The 21,681-nt window shown below is 46.6% G+C and overlaps 1 protein-coding gene and 1 long non-coding RNA gene across 2 annotated transcripts in view; one reads left to right on the top strand and one right to left on the bottom strand.

Annotated features, from left to right (window-relative positions):
- The window catches only part of LOC146209429 (uncharacterized), a 52,756-nt gene that overhangs the window by 10,485 nt on the left and 20,590 nt on the right, over positions 1 to 21,681 (bottom strand). The gene's annotated exons all lie outside the window — the stretch shown is intronic.
- Positions 1,696 to 8,639, top strand: LOC146209430 (uncharacterized). The gene is made up of 4 exons (XM_084597505.1): positions 1,696 to 1,873; positions 3,294 to 3,458; positions 5,316 to 5,447; positions 8,623 to 8,639. Exons 1-4 carry the CDS (start codon positions 1,696 to 1,698, stop codon positions 8,637 to 8,639), a joined length of 492 nt encoding a protein of 163 aa, XP_084453631.1.

Genomic DNA, 21,681 nt, shown 5'->3' with positions numbered 1-21,681 from the left:
CCTCTGCTAATCCAGCGGCCTTCTTTTTTTTTTCTCTCGCCAGGGTGACGAAATCAGCAAAGGAAACCTCTACTGACGTTGTTCCCGGCGGCGGTTGTGAGTAGAGCTGTAGCGATTTTATATGCGCGTTTTGAAGGTCACTGATGAACAGCGCATAATAAAGGACTGCGCGTCACTTCCGCCTAGAAAAACAAGTAGCGAGAGTTTCCGGTTCTCACCGCAAACAAAGTGATACTTAGCAGGCGAATTTCAGTCATCGTCATCTTAGTAGTTTAAGTTATATTGCGTGAATTTAGCGGCATGAAGTGCAAGTAAACTATTCGTAAAACACCCGTCTTGTGAAAACTTTGAAACTCTGGTCTTTTCAATAACTGCTTTCATTGGTGTTATAGAGGACAGAGTAGCCGTGTCTACTAACCGCGCGAAGCGACAACTGTGTAATGAGTGAGCGGAAAGGTTTAACTGCCCTCGATGTTCGCTAAAATCTACATTGCAGTTACTATTAGAAGGCATTAATAGGGTATGTTGATGAGGCCAAACCGCGAACACAAAGTGGGAAGCCACGGCTGCGTATGCGAACCTTAGTGGGGTGTAGTTGTATGTCGTAACGAGAAGCCATTAGTGTGGCGTAGTAGTATGTCGTAAAAATGAGTGGTACGGAAATTAGTAAAAAGTAAAATCAGTCATAATCAATTTAGTGAGAAAATTCAATTAGGAAATGAGGGGTAAGTAAATGAGAGGTAAAAAATTTGCTAAGGAAATTATAGTGGTGAGGAAATTACTGATAAGGAAGTTAGGGATAACGAAATCAATGAATCCGAAATTGATAAAGACATTAGTGAAAGACAGTTAGTGACACAGAAGTTTGTGATAAAAAATTTCTAAAGAAATTAGTGATGAGATATTTATTGATGAGAATGCTTTGGCATTTTTCGAATGCAGGATACCGCAGGGGTCTCGAAGTTTTTTCCATTGAAATGCATAAGCTTGTCGCACTTCAGGCCACTACGCCTCACTTCTACTTTTATGGAATATGCTCCGCAGGAGAACGGAGAAATGAGCTAACAGGAGAGGTTTCTGTGAAAATTGCTCCTTCTAACACAACCGGAATTTGAAGCAGTACTTTAGATGCTTCGCAATGATAGGCTTCGTATATCACTACTTATGGTTGCGTGAACCAATCATGTGATACAAAATACGGAATAAAATTGTAGTATTATATATACGTTTTCACTGTTTCACAGGGTGAAGATCTGATATATCTTATTGCGCTAGCACTCAATGTGGGATTTGCGAAAAATTCGTGATGTCCGCTTAAGGCTGGCAAAAAACTACCTGGCAACAACCACCTGTCACAATCAACAGAGATAATTTGTGTTGGAAAATAATTGAAACAAATTTGAACCAGCCATCACTTGCCAGACTTATAGGGGACAATTTGGGAAAGAGGTAATCCAGGTGCGACGGGAGGTAGCAGGCGGTGGACACGGGGGATGGAGGCTGAAGCAGGTGCACGAGGGACGTTCCGAAAATAAGTGATGTCATTTATTTTCACACAGAAAGTTTATTGCCTAACAAAAATGTACCGTGGCATCATGAAATGTTTACCTTGTACTATTTTTCTACATAGTCGCTACCGGCATTCAGAGATTTGTCATAGCGTGTAAAGAATTTAAACACCGCACTCTGGCAAGAATGGGTGCCCTGCGACAATGTCCTAAAGGCACCGACAACAAGGTTCACACAAGATCAGATTCGCGCTTCGGATGGAAGAGACTGGATCACCGGGCCTACAGCCAAGATCTTGCCCCATCGGACTTTTACCCGCTTCCTACACTGAAAGCCGTGCTCTCTGGACGTCGCTTCAAAAGCAGTGCTGAAGTGTAGCAAGCCGTGCGACAGTTCTTTGGATCGCAGGTCCTCGACTTTAACTAGAGTCGGTTCTCCAAAACCCTGGTGCGCTAAGACAAATGTCTGAATGTGGATGGCGACAATGTCAAAAAATACTGAAATTGGTGTATTTTTGGGGCAATGAAGTTTCTGTGTGAAAAAAAAAATGACGAAACTTACATTCAGAACGTCCCTCGTATATCTCGGGGGGCTTTGGTTTGGGTCTTGAGATTACCTAGACGTGCGCTGAAGTGATGTGCAAGAAACGGGAAATTTAGGGCATACAAAATGCACTCAAATGTAAAGGCAAAGAAACCTAAGCAGACATAAACAAACTTTAATGTATATTAGCGCACAAATGTCTAACTTATCGTAGCCAGGTAAGCAGCATGCCACTTTTAAAAATCATATATATAATTGTACCGGCGTTTCCTTCCCATTTATGAATGGCGATTAGTTAAAGATAGAGTTTGATACTATACTACATATTACGCCGGCAGCAGTGCTGACCTCATTGCGAACGTTTCCCAACTCAAACTTTGGAGTAAACGCGGTGCTAATGGTGGCCCTTGGCATCACTATTATTTTTACAGAAATGCAGAAAAAAGAAAATGAAACCGCACAAACTGCGCATGCAGTAACAAAAAAGAACTGAGCAAGAAGCGAAAAATGTCATAATGTATTCAACCTTAGATTCTTTTCGGGCGGTGTCTCTATTCCAGAACTTGAACACAGAACGCGAACATGCGCAATAGAGAGGTGCTCTGGACTTATTTCCATGGTTTCAAAGATGATTTCACGCTTAATGCACATGGCGTGTCCTAACCTCTGGATAAAAACAAAGTGCACGTTATGAGCGAGAGGTCCAGAAACAGGTGCTTAGATTTCATATCATGCTTTTTAAAGCGAAGACTCTATGTCTCTCATGCAACGTAGAACATCTCACCGAAAATAGTGGTACAGAAATTCAAGTGACGGAACGTCACAAGTAAGAATAGTGGTAGTAATCAGGTGTAAAATGGATGACGGCGTAGTATGACGCAGCGAGAGCTAATAAAGACCACAACCCGTCGTACCTTGGTGCTCATTTCACATCTGTCAAGGCTGGCTCGCGTGCCAGTTACCCCAGCAAGCGTACACTGGGCCCTTGCCGATGCATGCACCGAAAGAGAGAGTGGAACAACGACATGCACAACAGAGAGATCCTGACCCTACCCCGCGTGATTAACGTTTGAAGGTAATAAGCGCGCACCTATTCTCCCCCTCCCCCTCGAACAGCCGACGGAAGCAGTCCTGCTGAAACTGCCTATGATATTGGTAACGTGTTAATTAACACAGGGAACTAGTGTTTCCTCACCAGGTGGAATTCAGGCCGCTGTTGGGACGCTTTTTCGCCTTCGCAGATGCCTACCTGGGCAAGAGCTGCCTGAACATGTCCGAGTGCATGTCCTCATTCGTCCAGGGACTGATGTGCACCGCTGAGGGCGACGGCATTCCCGGAAACTGCACATGTCCCGAATACATGCCCTTATTCCTAGAAGACGGCGGCATCTTCAAGTGCAGGCGGGGTAAGTATACCAAATACCAACGGCTGAAAGACGTCATTTATTTGTAAGTTTTGCATATCTGCTTTTGGGCAACCGTACTAACCGGGTTGCAGATAACATTGCCGTCGGCCTGATTGCTATCAGCAGTTGTTGACGGCGGTTGTTAACATCCATTCGGATAGAGTTAAAGATGGCGGAGAAAAAAGATCAAATTACTGCCTTTCAACTTGAATTTAACTTTTGAGTTGAAATTTCTTGGCTGTCTTTTCAATTAGACGAGCTCGTTACTTGACAGAAGGTGCAGTGTTTCTTGGTTCGATTATTATCGTACCTGGGGTACCGAACCACGGTACTTGTCGCCATATGTGCCTCGGGTGATTCGCGGGGGAGGGGCACTGTAAATTACGTCTTTTCATCTGCCTGCAATTACGAAGTTAGATAAGTGAGATAAAGCCTGGACGCCAGTTTTAGACCAGGGCAGTGTAAAAGTGACCCAATTTGTATAGCTAGGCTAACAACTACTATTTGTTTGCGCGTGCAAAACTAATTTTCCTTTTTGCTTATAACGAGCAACTTATTTTCAGCTTGCGTAAATGATAACAAAAATACTTTTTGTACAAGCTGCGCGTTCCATTTCATATTGGAGGAACATGCAGGCTCCTTTTCAGGTTTGACGTTACCGTTAAACCAAGGCGTTTTACTTTACGAACTGCAATAATCGCAAATGTAGTTGGGGAATTTTTTATGGTCTCTGTTCTTTATTTTATGAGCGTGTAGTTGTTGGGAACTGCTGTTAGATAGTCCATCAATTCTGACTGGTCATTAGTTGTTCTTATGCCTAGGTATTAAGCCATTCAGCAGCAAATAGAGAGCAGCGTACACGGTCACCGGAGAACATGTAGTTAAAAATTAAGAACGAAAAACGGATCAAGGGCTTAAACTAGGGTACGCTGAAGAAACTGGTGCTGTTCGAGGAGTCAAAATGGAATATCTGAGTAAACTAGTGCAGCATTGAAAGGTAGGATTCCAACAAATTAGGATTATCAAGTTAATATAGAAGAGCTTATTTTTCAAAAGCAGTCTGGTATCCAATCAAGTGCTTTTTCGGAGTCAATGAAAATTACGTCTGGAAATTAGGACGGTTCATAAACCCTGCGAGAAACGCGCTGAATTTTGAGTAGCACGTTGCTGCTTTCTGTAATAGGATTATGTGCTTGAAAACGGTATGTTAAGTCATTTTGTATTAAATATGTAGCGTGAAAGTAGGCATTAGGTCTTCGTGCGAAGCTTGGCGCCGAAAGTAAAAACAAGTGTATTCCTTACTATTTTACAACTGTTAGGAATTTCTTTTGCCCTCAAAATATCGCTAAGTATGCTGAAAGGTATTTGGCGTCTCTCCGCACATATACAGAGGAAAAGGTCTGGTATATAGGAACTGACATAGCTTTATGGCGCTGATTACCTGATTACTTTTTGGCCGCCATTATAGCGAAATATACTTGCTGAGGGAGAGAAACAGTTATGATTTAGGCAATCATTTTGCATGGTTCAGACACAGCTTATGTGGTCTTAATTCACCACTGTATGATTTCACGGCATCTAACCTATAGTTAGATTTTAACTTCAATTTTATTGAAAGCAAACAGAGAAACGGCCACAAGGGCACTTGCGGTTCTAGGGCAGAAGACAAAGCTTACGTGCAGTGAAATGTATATTGAAAAACTTGCCTGTTTCTCACTCCTCACAACGCCCAAGGATCTCGTAGTGGTCACTTTTCCTTTAAACCTCCATAAACTGCTTCGAATGGCCCATTGGTTGCAGTACTAACCGGCAACGTTGCTTCCGAGGTCGCAAAACAATTGTCGCGTCCCTTCGCAGCGGGCGCCCTGCACAGCGGCTGCGAGCGTGTGGAGCAGTGCCGACACAACAACGTGTACCTGGTCTGCCTCCAGGGAAAGTGCGTCTGCCCTGAACCGCTCAAGATCAAGCAGGAGTACAAGTGTATGCCAGGTGAGGAAGTGCCGCGTTTCCGCAAACGGGTCAGGTAGTGTTGGATGACATGTGTTCGAATCATCGGAAACGACATTGTATGTGGTAAAAAGTTAAAGGGACGCTTAACGGGACCATGAAACGGCTGCAAATACCACTGGTGGACCTGTTCAGTAAGTAACAACCCATGATTATGAGCATTCCACCTTGAAATGGAGCCAGCAATTTATAATACACTTTAAAGGAGTGCAAAATTGAATTTCGCCGGCAGATAATGTGCCGCACAGTGGCGATTGTTGGAACTATTCTCCTAAACTGTGACGTCATGAGTACGGTCAGTGACAGGCCACCAGAAGCTGCCATTCGCTGCGGCGACAACAGCCACGACGTCATTGATACCCTTCCGGTAGCTGAGAATATCCTCTGCTCGTGTGTTGAGTTGGCGACTTTAGTCCGCGCAGTTTACCGAAAAAGTGGCAGCGGTGCATGCGGGTTGAAGATGCGCACTGGCGTCTTACCGCGAAAAGTAGTCAACTTCGGTAGCCACGGTTTAGAATAACCGCGGCTAGGCTGCCCGTGTGACTAGTTGCGCTTCGAGCTTCGGGTCCATTATACATAGCACAACGCAATATGTAGAAGGGAGAAAACCCACGGTCGGCAAGTGGGTGCGACAATCGAAAGTCTGCGAAACGGACGTCAGCTAATGACGCATTCATTGGCGAGGCGCACTCCCTGAGCTGTTCTCTTTTTTTTGTGTGTGTGTGTGTGTGTGTGTCTTGTAGCGTTGAGGAGCGAAAGCAGGGGAACCATTTTCAATCGTTGATATTTCCGGTGCTAATGAAGCTAGCTCGAGAGTACTTGCGATTTACTGACTAGTGAGGAAATGCCTACCTTTTAAACGTTTCGCTTAACCTCATGTTTAGGCGATTCATGACTCTACAGCGACAGGCGACTGCGGCCTGCGGCCCTCGGGGGTGCTTGCGCACTGACAAATGAACGTTGAAATCCAGTTTGCACTGCCAAAGTCTCTTTCAAACTTAGAACACAGAGGCGCCTACTGTGTTAACAAGTTCCTATCAGGTCTCGACGTAGTTATGGCGGCCGCTGCATCCCAGTGCCGTAAGGTTTTTTCTGACGTTTTTCTCAGTTCGTGGATACAGCGAGGCCTTTTGAACCGAATGTGCTATATACGCTATCGTGTAATATGTTGTTTATAAGACTGGCGTAATGTGTGGGCCATATTGTCAGGCAATTTAGTAGCAATTATTCAAAAGGGTTCACAAGTAGTCTGCGGCGTTCGTTCTCAATACGAGGTCAGCTTCTTCAAGATACTTCGAAAACGTATCTTCGATACCGATACTCGATAATCTGGTGCCGATACAAGATACAGGATTGAAATCGAGTTTAGATACAGATACTCGATACTGTGTTGTTGATACTTCGATACATCCCTGAAATCCTAACGTAATAAAGGTGGTAATACGATTAGCGGCATTAGAAAATATTTCCGTGCTTTCTGGAATCTTTAGAGCATTCCCATATCGTAGTTTTTCTCAAAGGACTTAACGAATACGCCAGCACGGAGTTATTGTTTGGGCAGCTGTCCTTGTCAGAACATCACATTGAATTGAAGCCATAGCTATAGTTAAACTGGGTTCAACTTCAAGCGCAGTATTCAAATTGTGGCGCTTTTTTTGAAAGCATACTTTGGAGTCACGATAAATCTTCCCGGAACGCACACTCCTTGTCGCGAACCGCTACAGAAATTTCTTTAGTAAAGTCAGGATTTTGCGTAGGTATCGCAGCATGGTACTACAAAATAAAAGATTACGGAAAGTGCCACAGAAAATTTGATGAACTCAAAAAATGTGGCAGGCTTTTACCATAATCATATCAAGCAGGACAAGCAAACGTTTTTGCGCATAGATGTAAGTTGGAGGAGACGATATTCAATGCACAGCACAAGAGAGAGTAGTCTGAACGTCGTTCGATCGGCTATAGCGATGTATATAAATTCTCGGGTTCGGGAACCATTCCGCTCCAGTCTTTTCTTTTCTTAGTATGAAAGCACTGCAAGAAGACACAAGAGCGTTATATAATTTTGCTAATCTCTATCCGAAGTATATCCTGGCTGCATCTGTAATGCCTTGTCAAATTACTGTTACCTGTGCCAGGACACGTGGACTGTGGCGTCACGATCTGGCGGGCCAATCTTTAGGCTGCATGAGTATCTATAATGATGTTTATATTTTTACTTGCTGTCTCGTTTGCGAAATCTTTCGAGAGCATACCGAAGCTTACCTGATAAGACAACAATAGTATGATGTTCCCGCAGGGTTTTTGTAGGTCATAAAATTGTCCTCTGAATCACCTTTGTGCTAAAAGAAATATTTCGCTTTCTATTAAGGGCCCCAACTTCTTGATGCTCGGAATGGAACTTGTGTTAACAATGTTTAAATATTCAGCTTCCAGCAATTTCATTTCCTAAGCATGGGTAGAAGAGCTTTTGGTACCTTTTGAGTTTCTCGATGAGTGTTGGTAAATGCGTAATGTGCTCGAGGCTGGGACTCTTGACGTAGTTTTCGTCATAAACACACAAAGATATTGAGGAGTCGCATGCTACTACATATTAAGAAATGACAGGATTATACATTTGCGTTTGCGTGATTAAAAAGCAAGCAATAAATTCAAATGTATTCGCATTATGCAAAGTCGAGATTGTCTATGCTTGATAAGGAAACCTTTGTAGTGAGTCGTCGCTTCTTGGGATACAGTAGAGCAATGAAAACCGTGTGCTGGCAAAGTAACAACGTTTTGAGGAGGTCTTATATTATGGGATGATTAGTGCTAGCTAGTAGGGGAAGTATCCGGATAATTTTGTCTCTGTCGAACGCCAGACAAAATATTATGCGCACACTCTCCCTAATGCCACCTGCTCTCAAGGTGACAGCGAGGGTTCCACCTCCTAGGAAGGAAAATACATAAGAGATCACAGATTACAACAGACAATTCGTAATCGCCCCAAAGGCTCACAGGAGTGGCCATTTTACATCTAGAGTAGTGTCCAGAAAAGGACGCATGATGTTTGCTCCATGTTTGCACTTTCTGATGTTAAAGGCGAATATAGGGAGCGATATCTAATTTGCGAACTATATACACTAACTATATTTAATACTGAACTATATCTGACTTTCAGTGGCCATTGAACAGTAGCGCTCCCGTCACTCGTCGCCAAATTTCTGCATGTTGCTTGCTTCGGCATGCGTATTCAGAAATGCTTCAAAACAAAATGTCAAAGGTGGAAACACGCGTAATCCAGCTTGATTTATTATTGAGATTGCAATACTGCGCCAGGTTTCGGCTCGTCACGTCGTCCTAGAAAAGGCCACATTCGACCTTGAACAGCCGCGAAGAAGAAGAATAGGAAGAAGAAGAAGAAAGCTCGGTCACCGGCATGAACCCTTCTCAGTTATATCTGGGCTGGTAGCTTACGCTCTCGCGTCATACTCTTATAGGATGAGCTTAAGTGTTCCCAATAATGTAGCACCTTACACTGATAGGGCGTGATAGGAGAATGATGTAGCAGGCAAAAGAAGCTTCTGTCGTTGCTATCGCAGTTCGTCCATGGTTAACCAGAGGTAAACCACAACTAATTTCTTTTACTGACATCTTAATAAACACATACTTTCTGTGTTGCCTTTATGAAAGCTCGTCAAGAGGCGAGAAACAGCGATTTCAGACTTCTTCACTGGGTGGCGCGCAGGTACAACGTTCCCATGGTTCTAGCCGTTTTGTGTCATTCCGTGCTTACCGCTTAAGGGGCCAGAAAACCCAGCAATATTTGAACAACAGGGAAATTAATAAATTTGTAGCATTTAGACTGCCTCAAAATTACCGATTTCTTTTGCTTTCCACATTGCAGGCAATAGAATAAAGTAGAAAATGAACTTGCACGCCATCTGTACCAATGAGCCCTAGGTCCAGGTGCCACATGTCTTTCTATAACTGCTTTGAATAGAACTACATTGAATCTGATTTAAGAATACGGCGCCTCTCATCGGCTTAGTCGTTTTCACTTCAAGCGTTATATAGGAAGTGCTACTCTTGACCATAGCGAAATCTACAAATCATATTCTTAAACTAGTTGTTTCAAATGTAGATATCTGCCAGTTGCATTCGACTGGCTTACATATTAATAGGAGCAGCATCACAGCTGACCACTAATCCTTTTCGTTACTGCTGGAATCGAATGTATGCATCGCAGAAGGCAAGGAGCCAAGCAAAAAGCTAAGACCCACTTCAAAGCCTTGCGCTACGAAGGTGAAAATCCAATCTGGAAACCTAAATATCTGAGACTACTGATAAGCACTGACGTTAGGCACTCTTTTTAAACGTCGTAAACCGACCCAGTGCTGAGCAGACCTAAGATTGCAACTTTCTTTGTGTTGGTTATAGGTTACTGCTACCGGTCTCTACGTGCGTTGTTGCTTTTCCACCTTTATAAGGAATAATACGCGCAGGCGATGTACCAAAGATGTTCTTCTGAAGAGGGTGAACTAACCAGCCCAATTTGTCATTGTCGTGTTGTATATTTAATATACATTCCTCGTGTTACAACGCTAGGATTCTGGCCTTCATCCCCTGACTCCGCGCTTTGATACATGGCATTCTATCTAAACACACCAGTTATGAGCCGCTTGTTTTTCGCAACGAGAGGAATCGGCAAATAGCTGCGCTGTTCCGCACTCATTTCAGTAAGCCCTCACACTATTTCACTATGCAACGAGACATGCTGTGTCTGTATTTGCTGTTTTAGCACCACGGCAAAAAGAAGTGCCGCAATTGAAAAATGCGGATTAGGTTACGCCGTCAGTAATCTGAATGTACTCCTTCCCAATTTCGTTATCGACATGAGTTGTTGCATTGCTAAATGTGAAATATAAAATGCTTCCTTCGGCTGCACCACTGTCTAATTCGTGCTGTAATTTACCGCATTAAGGGAAACGCAATGGTCGTTTTCCTAATTAACGTGCTGCTCGTGATTCATTGAAAGATCATTGAAAACTGGCATCGTCGTCACATAGCTAAACGAGGAATACACATCGCAATGGCGCTTGTGGTGCACCTGACAGGTTCCCCAAAATAAATTCACCGCCACATCCAGTTTAGCGCCTCACGTATTTACCAAGCTAATGTTGTGTATACTGCTTTATCTGGCTCTTTGTCACAGCAGGGCATGACGATTTCAAATTAATTCTTACTGAACCAAGTGAGAATTTGTTTCTAACATGGCATTATAAAAATTATCAAGTTTCAAGCCAAGCATTGAAATGATGCATGAGTAACCAATCTGCAAAGCTGATAGAAGCATTATACACGCTCCAGTCAGTAATGCAACATTTCACAATGACTGATAAAAATTGGCAGGGCGCGTAATGTGTAATCTGCAGTGCACAAGATATAAACTGAAAGAGATTATCAGGGGCCCTAGTTGCTCGGTGCCTCAGCACAACACCTTACTCCAACCTTTTACTGCACACTGCAATTCGTTGCTTGCTGCACATCGACGCCGCATTTTGTGAGGTTCTTGATTCATGCATCCCCACGATTGACGGCTGTGGACCATGCATTGCAGTTGACCGTGACTACACCTTGCTCCTGCTTTTCCTTCGCAGAAGCCAAGCTTGGCGACAACTGCTCGACCGTCGACAGCTGCTTCACGCGATACAGCGTGTGTTCCGGTGGCACCTGTGCCTGTAGAATCCATTACGCAATGAGGGGCGGGGCCTGCGTTTATGTCGGTAAGCTCGGTGTCGAAGCACAGAATGCGTTTTCAGTCCGGTATAGTGCAGGGGTGACATTGCCTCTGCTAGCTCCGCACATCTGCTCTCGCTTGACAAAGCTTGCTGGCTGGCCTACAAAGCTTAATACGGTTACACATGTGCTGGTCTACCACCCGTTGGCCGTCATGAATGCACTGCAATTGTGTCCTGCACGATCGCTGAACAAGTCGCTCGAGAAGTGTTGTTACGGAATGCGCCACCGGTCTTGTTTACATAAAAGTTACATAGCGTGGTTTCGCTTGGTACGTAAGTAAAAGCTATGAGAGCTATTTTGAAAAGCCTTCGATTGCATATTCAATATTCCTTTCAATGTGCTCCCATTACGGGGGCCTTCACTTTCTCATGGCATCTTGTCTTGCGGCCCTCAGATTACTGTGCATCAGTAATCGGTTCCAAGCCAGAAGAAGTGAGCGCATGCCCTCTCAGAGTCCCTAATTTTATAGCGGGCCTGGGATGACCCCTGCCTACCAACTGGAGTTGTTTTCTCGCACTGCTAATAAATGGCGCTGAAGTCGAAGAAAGCAGAAGACCCGACTCTTGCGGCATGATTCCTATAACGGCTCACCGAACGGGCGGCTGACCAAAAGATCCCCCCCCTCACGGTTCCTGACGGCTCTCCAAAAGAACATCCACTCAATGACCCGCCGGCTCTCCAAAAGAGCCACCGCTCATACTCGCTCATTTGAAAGAGCGGCTCAAAAAACAGTCGAAGGAGCGAGGGGATGTTTGTGACTGTTGTGAGGAAGGGCGGGAGGCATGTCCTCCGTGGTCACGTACGCTTTTCTTTCGCGCACGGGAGGGGGGATGTATGCGATTTGGGTGGCCATGTGGGAGGAAAGTGTCTTTCTCGCATTGCCAGTAGCTGGCGCCGAAGTCTCACTGAAAAGATCCGATTCCCAAAGAACCGATCGGCACGAATCGAATCACTAAACGAGAGAGCCGGCTCACCAAATGAACCGGCGCTCACTTTTGGTGAGCCGCCGCTCACCCGCTCTTTTCAAATAGCCGCTCGAAAGATCCGTCTCGCTCCACAAGCGACCCATCTCTAGCTTTAATACGAGCTTTCAAAGTCCCCGCCCCCCTCCTGCCCCCCCCCCCCCCCGGTAATGGCGCTTGAGGTGTGTCTTTCATTTTGCATGCATGAAAATAGCAAAGGGCTATACTTTAATCGTTGAGGAGACGAACAGACAGAATTTGTCCTATGTGCCATTGCCACCAGGTAACACCTCTTGGAAGCTCATCGTGGCGTACATTCTTCCCTGCATCGTGGGACTCTCACTCGTTTCCGTCGTGCTGCTGGCCTGCTGTAGCGTCATCACACAGCGCTACCAGAGGTAAGGCTGTTTTTGAACCGTCATAAAGGTGGGCATTCGCGCTTAGAAGGCCCTAAGTATTAAACAGTGCATGATGTTGGCATTGCGGAAGATATGGCTGAAATGGTCGGTCTTTTTCTTTGTTCAGCGGGAACGGTAACCGTGGTTTTCGATGCGAGCATGGTAGCCGCTTCAAATGTGGGCGAGGCTCGGGGTGCGGTCTGCACTTCGTGACAACTTTATCTGGAATGGAGTCGAAGCTGGGGAGTTGAAACGCGCGCTGTTGTTTTAAGCAACGAAAGGCAGTTCCCGCTTTCAGTTATATTTTGCGACACAGTACAGTGACAGCATTCTTTATTTAATCATATTACTAACGCAACCGCCGAAGTTTAACTATTAAAATATGGAAAAAAATTTGCTCAACTTCAGCAGATTTGCTAGGCGCACACAAGGATTCGGCGCCAGCTGACCCAGCGCTAGTTGTGAATGTAAAGGGCAACGCACCTGCCGACGAACAAAGGGCGTCTTCGCGTGGCCGTGTCTGGTGGAATAACGTGTGTCGTATTTTGCGCCCCTAAACCTTCCCCCCTGTGCCGATAAAAGTCTGAGTGTAGTTTCGCTCTCAAGTGTTCGCAATTGTGAAATATGAAAACGAGGAGTATTTCTTCTAATTGCAGACGTACGTTTGTTGTCGGGAAGGATCTACAATAAAATTATGTAACGAAGCGGCATGTCTGCAAAGAAAATATTTAAGTGGCTTTTGATTTACCTGCTAAGTACGGAGTTCAGGTTATAAGATGTACGCTAAGCAGGTGTATTTTTCATTCAGAAATGCGACAGTCCAGTGAAATGTCAACGCCTTTTACAGCAGGGATGGTTTCATCTCGAATGCATAGCAAGTGGCAACACGACTGGCCGCCTTTTCTTTCTTTTCAAATTGAAGCAAGATATGGGGTGAGCCGCCGGCGGAGGGTCGCGTGCTCTCTCTGATGGCCGAACCGAGCAACGAGTGCACCAGCGGAGCCTACTCGGGCGCCTTCATTAGCGACAAGCCCGGGGAGACGGCCGGCTTGGGCGCCACTACCGAGAGCTCTGATTACCTGTCCAAGATGGGCGCGCGACTCAGACTTGAGGTACCAAAGCCCAGATATATTGTTGAGCCGAAAGGTACAATTTAATTTCAGGTTTGGCAAACGTGCGTTCAACATTTCAACAGTTTAAAGTTATATGCAATTTGTATCCCTTATAGTGATAAGCTAACGCAGTGCTAGTTAAGAATAAGTTGTCGGTATATTCATACCGACAGGTTTCATCGAACGATTCAGATCACTGAAGAAGTAAAGCCATCAGTATAAATAAGTAATAATTCTCATATTGTTATACTGGCGTTTTACGTCCGAACAATTGCCAACTTCTCTAAACAATTCGCGGTCGAACACCCGTTCCTTGTGTTACTTGTCCCAGAGACCGCATACACGATTTGTAGAGAGATGCTGTAATGCGATCAACGTGGCTGCGTTTATTAGTGGCGAAAGCTCTTTGATAAAATCAGTTGGTAAATCCAGTTTCGAAGTCTGTTTCCAATGGAGAATTTACGGGTGATGGATAGATGTAGTTTTAAAGGGTCGCCTTTTTTGCCTGGTGATGGCGGTTACACCATGGTATATTTTGTTCTTTGCGTTTTTTCAACCCCTCTTAACCTTCAAATGTGCCATCAGTAAATTTATGCTTTTCAGATATACCCTCATCCATGGTCATGAGCCTTCTTATTTAATAAAGGTCGTTCAATCAATCAATCAATCAATCAATCAATCAATCAATCAATCAATCAATCAATCAATCAATCAATCAATCAATCAATCAATCAATCAATCAATCAATCAATCAATCAATCAATCAGTCAGTCAGTCAGTCAGTCAATCAATCAATCAATCAATCAATCAAAGCAATAATGCAACTCCTCTATACAAAAATACCAAACTCCACGGTCTTTTAATCGATATCAAAATTTCGTCCTGAGCACCTTTATATAGAGAACTGCTATAATTTGAAGTCAGAAGACCTCCAACCACTTTTCCAGTAATCGCTTCCCTAGCTTTGCTGAACTGTTAGCTCATGGAGGCGCCTCCTTGGGGCTGAAGCTTGCCGTTATTACTTTATAAGCTTCCCATTTTCTACTTCAAATTTTAACGCAAGCGCAACAGAGTGGCGTCGCAGGCGCTCTTATCCAAAAAAGTGGCGTCTTTTCTGCCTGCGTTATGAATGAAAAATCACAGGCATGACCCTGACAGGCGATAACTGCAGCTGATGCGGCCGGGTACGATTGTTCTAGGTTTTCGTGAAGTCATGCAGTCGCATGACATGGACGATTTCGCGGGAGGTCCAAATCTGGGCTTTTCATATCGTTTGAGAAGCTGAGTTGAATCGGAACCTGCAGGCGTTCGTAGACCACATAGTGCGCTTTCGTACAGATTTGATAAGCGGGACTTTGTCCGGTGGTCTTTCATATAATGTGTTTTTTTATGACTGTGTGCTCAAGAGAATGTGCGAGGTATTAAGCAACAAATTTTGTTTTAGTGATTAGGAATGTTGCACAGTTCCTGTGCGCGAACGAGGATTCACATCGGTGGCTCTGAACAGGAGCCGTTGTCGATGTATCGTCACGCCCTTTAAGGCATATTTCTAAGTTTAAAATTCAATATTTGCCTGCCAACGTACTTTTTCCTGACAGCATTTGCCGAGCCAAATCGTTAATAGAGGGGGGGGGCAATTGGTAAGATTATATTATATTCACCGCCTTTCTTATCGATTGAATAAAGTTACGAAGGAGTATCAGTTTGACGCATTTTTGTGATCTCTTGTGAATATGGCCTATATCTGTCCATTTGTGCAGAGTTAGCTGTAGGTCCCGAACCAAGGTTCTCACAAGTGCTGTACTATATATAAGCAATGGTTGATGGTTTTGGTGAGTACACCGAATGCATCGTGTATCAGGTCAACTTAAGGCGAGGCCAGTATTCATTATACTGGCGTTTGTAAACTAAACTGGTCGCCGATGATGACAGTGGACCCCAAATCTTTACAGACCTCGATGACGCAGTGTTTAAAAAGAATCCAGTAAGGCAGGTGCAGACGCCATGGGTCGCATAGGGAGCGAAGGGTTGACGCTGACGCGTATGGGAAGATTCACCCTGCGCTTTGTTCGGTAAGGAGCCGATGCTGACGTCGCAGGCGCTTCTGATGTTCTCCGTTTTCTGTTTGAAAAATAAGAAACCCGACCTTCCCGATTCTCCAAAGTAAAATTGCTTTAGGTCTGCACCGTAGTGTTGCCAAAGCAAAAACATTTCTCAAAGTTATTTATATAAGGCAGATTGGGAGATTCTACTCACGCGTGTGAGCACAAGGGCCTTTAAAACTACACTGATTTACGCATTGGATTAAGCAGTCTGTCGTCGAAGTACTAACACAACCGTAGAGATTTGTAGAAACACATGTAGAAGACAACGCCAGAGGGGGCAGAGAGAGTAGAATTTTTTATTTAGACCAGCGGATGAAGGAGCTCCGGCGTTCGGTCACTTGGGACGGAAGGCGGGGCCGTATAATCCAGGCTTTTATCATTAGTCGAATCAGCTATTCTACTCTATACTTATCCCTCAAGACAGCAGAACGAGAGAAACTGGTGAGCCTCATTCGCACAAGTAATAAGAGAGCCTTCGACCTCCCACGCTATACTTCCACATCGAGGCTCCTGCAACTGGGCATTTATAACACATGGAATGAGATCGCGGAAGCAGTGCAGGTAGAGTGGCGCCGGAGGTGGCAAACGCATAATACGCAAGCAAAAAAAAAAAATAAAGATTTTTGGTTGGTAAACATTTCTTAAATAGTCAAGGGGCCAAAGGCCCAGGTCTAGGGGTCGGCCAAGACTCTTTAGAATCTGGCAGTCTCTAGAGCGAGACCGATGAGCGCTCGTTGGTCGTCTAGGGTAGAGCTGTGTAGACGAGCCTCCCAGGTATGTTGTGTGGGTGTTGACGTGTGTTATCGTGGACAAGTCCAGACCATATGACGGAGGCCTGCTGGAATATTGCAGTGTTTACACATCGGCATATGCTGTTCAGGAAATCTATCATGGAATCTTTTGGGATTGGGGAATGTGTCCGTCTGGAGTTAGCGCCATATGACGGCCTCTGTCTTGGTAAGTTCTTAGTGCAGAACTGGATAGATTTGGCGAGACCCTTAAGAGCAGACACGAACCGCTTTACCATTGCCTTTTCGTTCTGGAACACCTTTGTTTTTAGAATGTGAGCTGTACTCTTTGCACTGCAACTCACAAGGTTATTCACTTGCATGTTTCACCTTGAGCTGAGGGACGCCTTAATGGAGCGTTCCGAAAATTTCAACCTCCTCGCACTGGAACTCGCTAGGTCATTCATTTTTCTGTATGACCTTGAGCCGAGACACACTTCATGGAGGGTTACCAAAAAAATAAACATGGCTTAACTCTGCTATGCTTGGATATACGTAGCTAAAAGCAGTGACTACCTCAGGATCAGAAGAAGTTAATTGCTCCAGTCTTCTGCGCCGTTTGCCAGCAGCTAAACTCTCTTTGGCTTCCATGTCAAGCGCGTCTAAGCTCACCGGCGTTCTATAATTCGTTTACAGGATAGCAAAGGTAGTTCACGAGTATAAAAATCTGGGTGAGTTGGATTGGATTCATCTTAAAGCAGCGCGAAACACAAGACTAAAAGGAACAGGAGACGACAGAGTTGTTAGAAAGCGCTTGTGTCGTCTCCCGTTCCTTTTAGTGTTTCGCGCTGCTTTAAGATGAAAGGAAAGGCGCAGCATCTGTCAGTCGCGGAAGACAAGAAGCGCCACCGGCGGCGTTGGAGCGCACTCGTTCCTGCTTGGTCCTCATAGCTGACGGCAGATGGGTGACGTCATATCCTTGACGTCACCCTAATTGAGTGACTTAACTATTTTAGTCTTTGGTACTTTCAAATTGCGCGCCAATCGCAGTATCTTCCACGCACGGAATCCCGCTATCATCCTCACGGTACACAAGCGGAATTATGAGCGGCGATTCACGTCCCGCAGCGTGGCACAGTGTTAAAGCGCTCGGCTGCGGATCCAACAAATGGAGGGTCGATTTCTGGATCGATACTATACTCCGGGACACTTTTTCTTGGCAATGGGCGCAAAGGTAGGGAGGCGGGGCCTTTAAACGTGTCACTCCGCCATGTGTAACCCACGCTAACCGTGACAGTTGTGGAGGGAGAAGAAGACGAAGTTCTGCGGAGTGCGCGTGGTTCTGGGACGCCGCTGCTTTTGCCTGGTCAAGCGCCTGCTCTCTGCCTCCTGTGCCTCAACCCCGTCCTTTGACCCTGTCCTTCTGGACTGCCGTCCGGGTAGCGATAGAACCCGTGACATTCTGGTGGAGGTACGGGGTAAATGCAGCACAGCCCCTCAATACCCGCTACTCTGAGTTCGCCCCCAAGTCTCAGCCGCCGCCCCTTCGACGAGGAGGCCGAGATACGTGCCAGCCGGCGACTTCAAGGGCTTGCTCCTGAATTTGGTCTATTGCCGAACTCCGGCTTTCCACAACTTACAATGGCCCGGAGTACCACGACCCAATGTCAACAGACGGACTCGTTTCTCGCACCGTCCGTGGTGTACCTACCGATGGCTCCTCGAGCGGCTGTCACGTTCCATGGCGATGCCTCCGAAGATGTGGAGGATTGGCTGGAGCAGTACGAACGTGTGGCCCGCCACAATGGCTAGAATGCCGAAAACTGTCTTCAGAATTTGTATTTCGTCCTGGACAGTACGGCTCGGCACTGGTTCGAAAACCACGAGGCCTCCCTTACATCCTGGGACACCTGTAAGGAAGAGCTGCGACGGACGTTCGCCAATCAGTATTGGCGACAGCGAGCAGAAGACCTTCTGCAAACAAGAGTACAACGACCCGACGAAACTGTAACGAGTTTTGTTCAAGACGTCCTACGACTTAGCTCCCGTGCCGACCCCCGTGCCACCGAGGAAAAAAAGGTGCGTGCACTCATGCGGGGCGTCAAGAGTGACATTTTCGGCGGGCTTATTCGTGATCCGCCGACTACAGTGGCACAATTTGTAAATGAGGCGACAAACATTGAGCGAGCCTTGGTTACGCGAGCGGACCATTATCGTCGCCTTGCTGGAGGTCCCAGCGTTTCGAACCTTTCAGCTGCTCGCTTCCCTGTTGGTTCCCTCGACACCGCAAACCTACGCGAGATCATCCGCGAAGTTGTACGCGAGGAAATACGGCAGCTGCTTCCACCTGCTGATGGTACGGCATCCTGCGCCCTCACGGATACTGTCCTCGAAGAAGTACAACGTGCCCTTTATCCACAGTGCTCCGTTGCTTCTTCACCTACTCAGCCCGTTGAGACGTACGCGTCCGTTGCTAGTCGCCCGCCGCCGCAGCAGCCACCACCGCCGCCTGCTCGCCGTCAGTACTTGCCTGCACAACCCCGTATCCCTGTGTACGATCTTCGTCCGCAGCAGCAATGAATGAGCAAGGCTGACGCGTGGAGGACAACCGACCAACGCCTACTATGCTTCCACTGCGGAGAAGCAGGCCACGTCTACCGTCGCTACCCTTACCGCGAGCTTGGTCTTCGCGGTTTCCAGCGGAATGCTCCCCGCCCGGAGTTCGGCGAGCAACCCCATGACATCGCGGATTATCTGCGCCGTTCACCGCCACTCGACCGGTCTTCACGTCGCGACCTTCGCTCGACACCGTCCCGCCGATACGATTCTCCCTTTCGCAGCAATCGACGGCAAAGCCTGTCCCGTCGGGAAAACTAAGCCCGGCGACGTCTGGAGGTGACGTTGCCGAACCCGTTCCTGTTAAAGAGCCTCCACGTTTTTCGCCCTGCTCCCCCACGCGAACCGACGATCAACCCGACGACCTTCCCGACGAACTTCGCGCCGAACTTCCCGCCGAGCCTTCCGACGAGCTTTCTGACGAACTTCACGACGAACTCCCCGACGGAGCTTCCGACGACCGTCGCGCCACAGTGTACACAAACCTCGATGTTGTGATCGACGGATACGACGTGACGGCATTCGTTGACACCGGTGCAGACTATTCTGTTATGAGTGGGGAGCTATGCCGCCGACTTCGCAAAGTAACGACGCAGTGGGATGGCCCCGATATCAGAACCGCTGGAGGCCACCTCGTGAGACCAACCGGCAGATGCACTGCTCGTATTGAGATTAACGGTCTCAGGTGCCCGGTTACCTTTATTGTACTATCGAAATGTTCCAGAGACATTATTCTCGGCATGGATTTTTGAGTGATTGCAGCGCTGTAATCGACTTTACCGACCGCCGCCTCACGCTTCGTCAACCTCGATATACCTCGGCGCAAACAAAGCCCCAAGTTTGCACGGCACGCGTCTTGGCGGAGCACGTAACCATACCGCCCCAGTCTAGCGTATTTCTCCCCGTCACGTCCGACCACGTTGCTTCTGGCGAAGTTCTGCTGGAAGGAAGTGCTCAGCTGCTTCTTGAACGGGGTCTTGGTGTTGCTCGAGGTATCGCGCAGCTGGATACTGGCTGCGTACACGTCCTAGTCACCAACTTTTGTGGCACTCCACAGCGCCTTACGAAATGCACGGCTCTCGGTACCATGGAGAGCATTACCGCCCCTATTCAAGTTGTTGCCCTGTCCGAAGGTGCTTTCTCCTCCTTCTCTTCGCAGCAGAACGATGCACCTTTGGGTGTAAGCATTGCACCTAATCTCTCTGTCAGCGAGAGGGCCAAACTGATAGCGCTGCTTGCAGAATTCCAAGACTGCTTCTCTACGTCATCCGGAGTTCGCCAGACGACCATTTCCAAACACAGAATAATTACCGATGACGCTGCTCACCCTGTTCGTCAGTCGTCTTACCGAGTTTCTTTCAAAGAACGTGAAGTTATTCAGAACCAAGTGCAAGAAATGCTGGCCGACGATATAATCCAACCCTCGCACAGCCCATGGGCAGCTCCAGTGGTACTAGTAAAGAAAAAGGATGGCACTCTTCGATTCTGTGTTGACTATCGCCGTCTCAACAACGTCACCAAGAAGGATGTTTATCCCCTTCCTCGCATTGATGACGCACTTGATCATCTACGACATGCCCGTTACTTTTCATCCATAGATCTGAAAAGTGGTTATTGGCAAATCGAAGTTGATGAGCGCGACCGAGAGAAGACTGCTTTTATCACCCCGGATGGTCTATATGAGTTTAAAGTGATGCCGTTCGGCCTCTGTACCGCCCCAGCAACCTTTCAGCGCGTTATGGACACCGTCGTGGCCGGACTGAAGTGGCAAACTTGTCTGGTCTACCTTGACGATGTTGTAATCTTCTCAAGCACGTTCTCCGATCATCTTCTTCGACTGAGAGCAGTACTACAAGCTATAAGAAGCGCAGGCCTCACTCTGAAGCCAACAAAGTGCAAGTTTGCCTACGATGAATTAAAATTTCTTGGCCACGTCGTCAGTAGCGCGGGTGTTCGTCCAGATCCCGATAAAACAGCCGTCGTCGCCTCCTTTCCTACACCATCGGACAAGAACGCCGTACGGAGGTTTCTGGGCCTCTGTGCTCACCATAGGTGCTTTGTTCCCAATTTTTCTCATGTCGCTGCACCACTTACTCATCTCACGAAGGAGAACGTCGCCTTCCAGTGGTCGGATGAACAGCAGCGTGCATTCGACCGCCTTAAACAAAGCTTACAGACCTCCCCTGTACTCGGGCACTTTGACCAGGACGCCGAGACTGAAGTTCATACAGACGCCAGCAACAAGGGCCTCGGAGCCGTGCTCATTCAAAAATAGAACGGGACCGAGCGTGTAATCGCTTACGCAAGTCGAACATCATCGAAGGTGGAGACTAACTACTCGACCACTGAAAAAGAATGCCTCGCGGTAGTTTGGGCGATTAATAAGTTAAGACCCTAATTGTACGGACGCCCATTTCAGGTGGTTACCGACCATCACTCTCTATGTTGGCTCAGCACTCTGAGAGACCCTTCAGGGTGACTTGCACGGTGGGCCCTTCGGTTGCAAGAATTCGATGC

Source organism: Amblyomma maculatum, chromosome 1 (genome assembly GCF_055883805.1).
Source record: "Amblyomma maculatum isolate TAMU_Amacu chromosome 1, ASM5588380v1, whole genome shotgun sequence".
In the NCBI taxonomy this organism is placed as follows: Eukaryota; Metazoa; Arthropoda; class Arachnida; order Ixodida; family Ixodidae; genus Amblyomma; species Amblyomma maculatum.
Note: the sequence above shows the minus strand (reverse complement) of the source record. Positions and strands in the feature narration are given on the sequence as shown.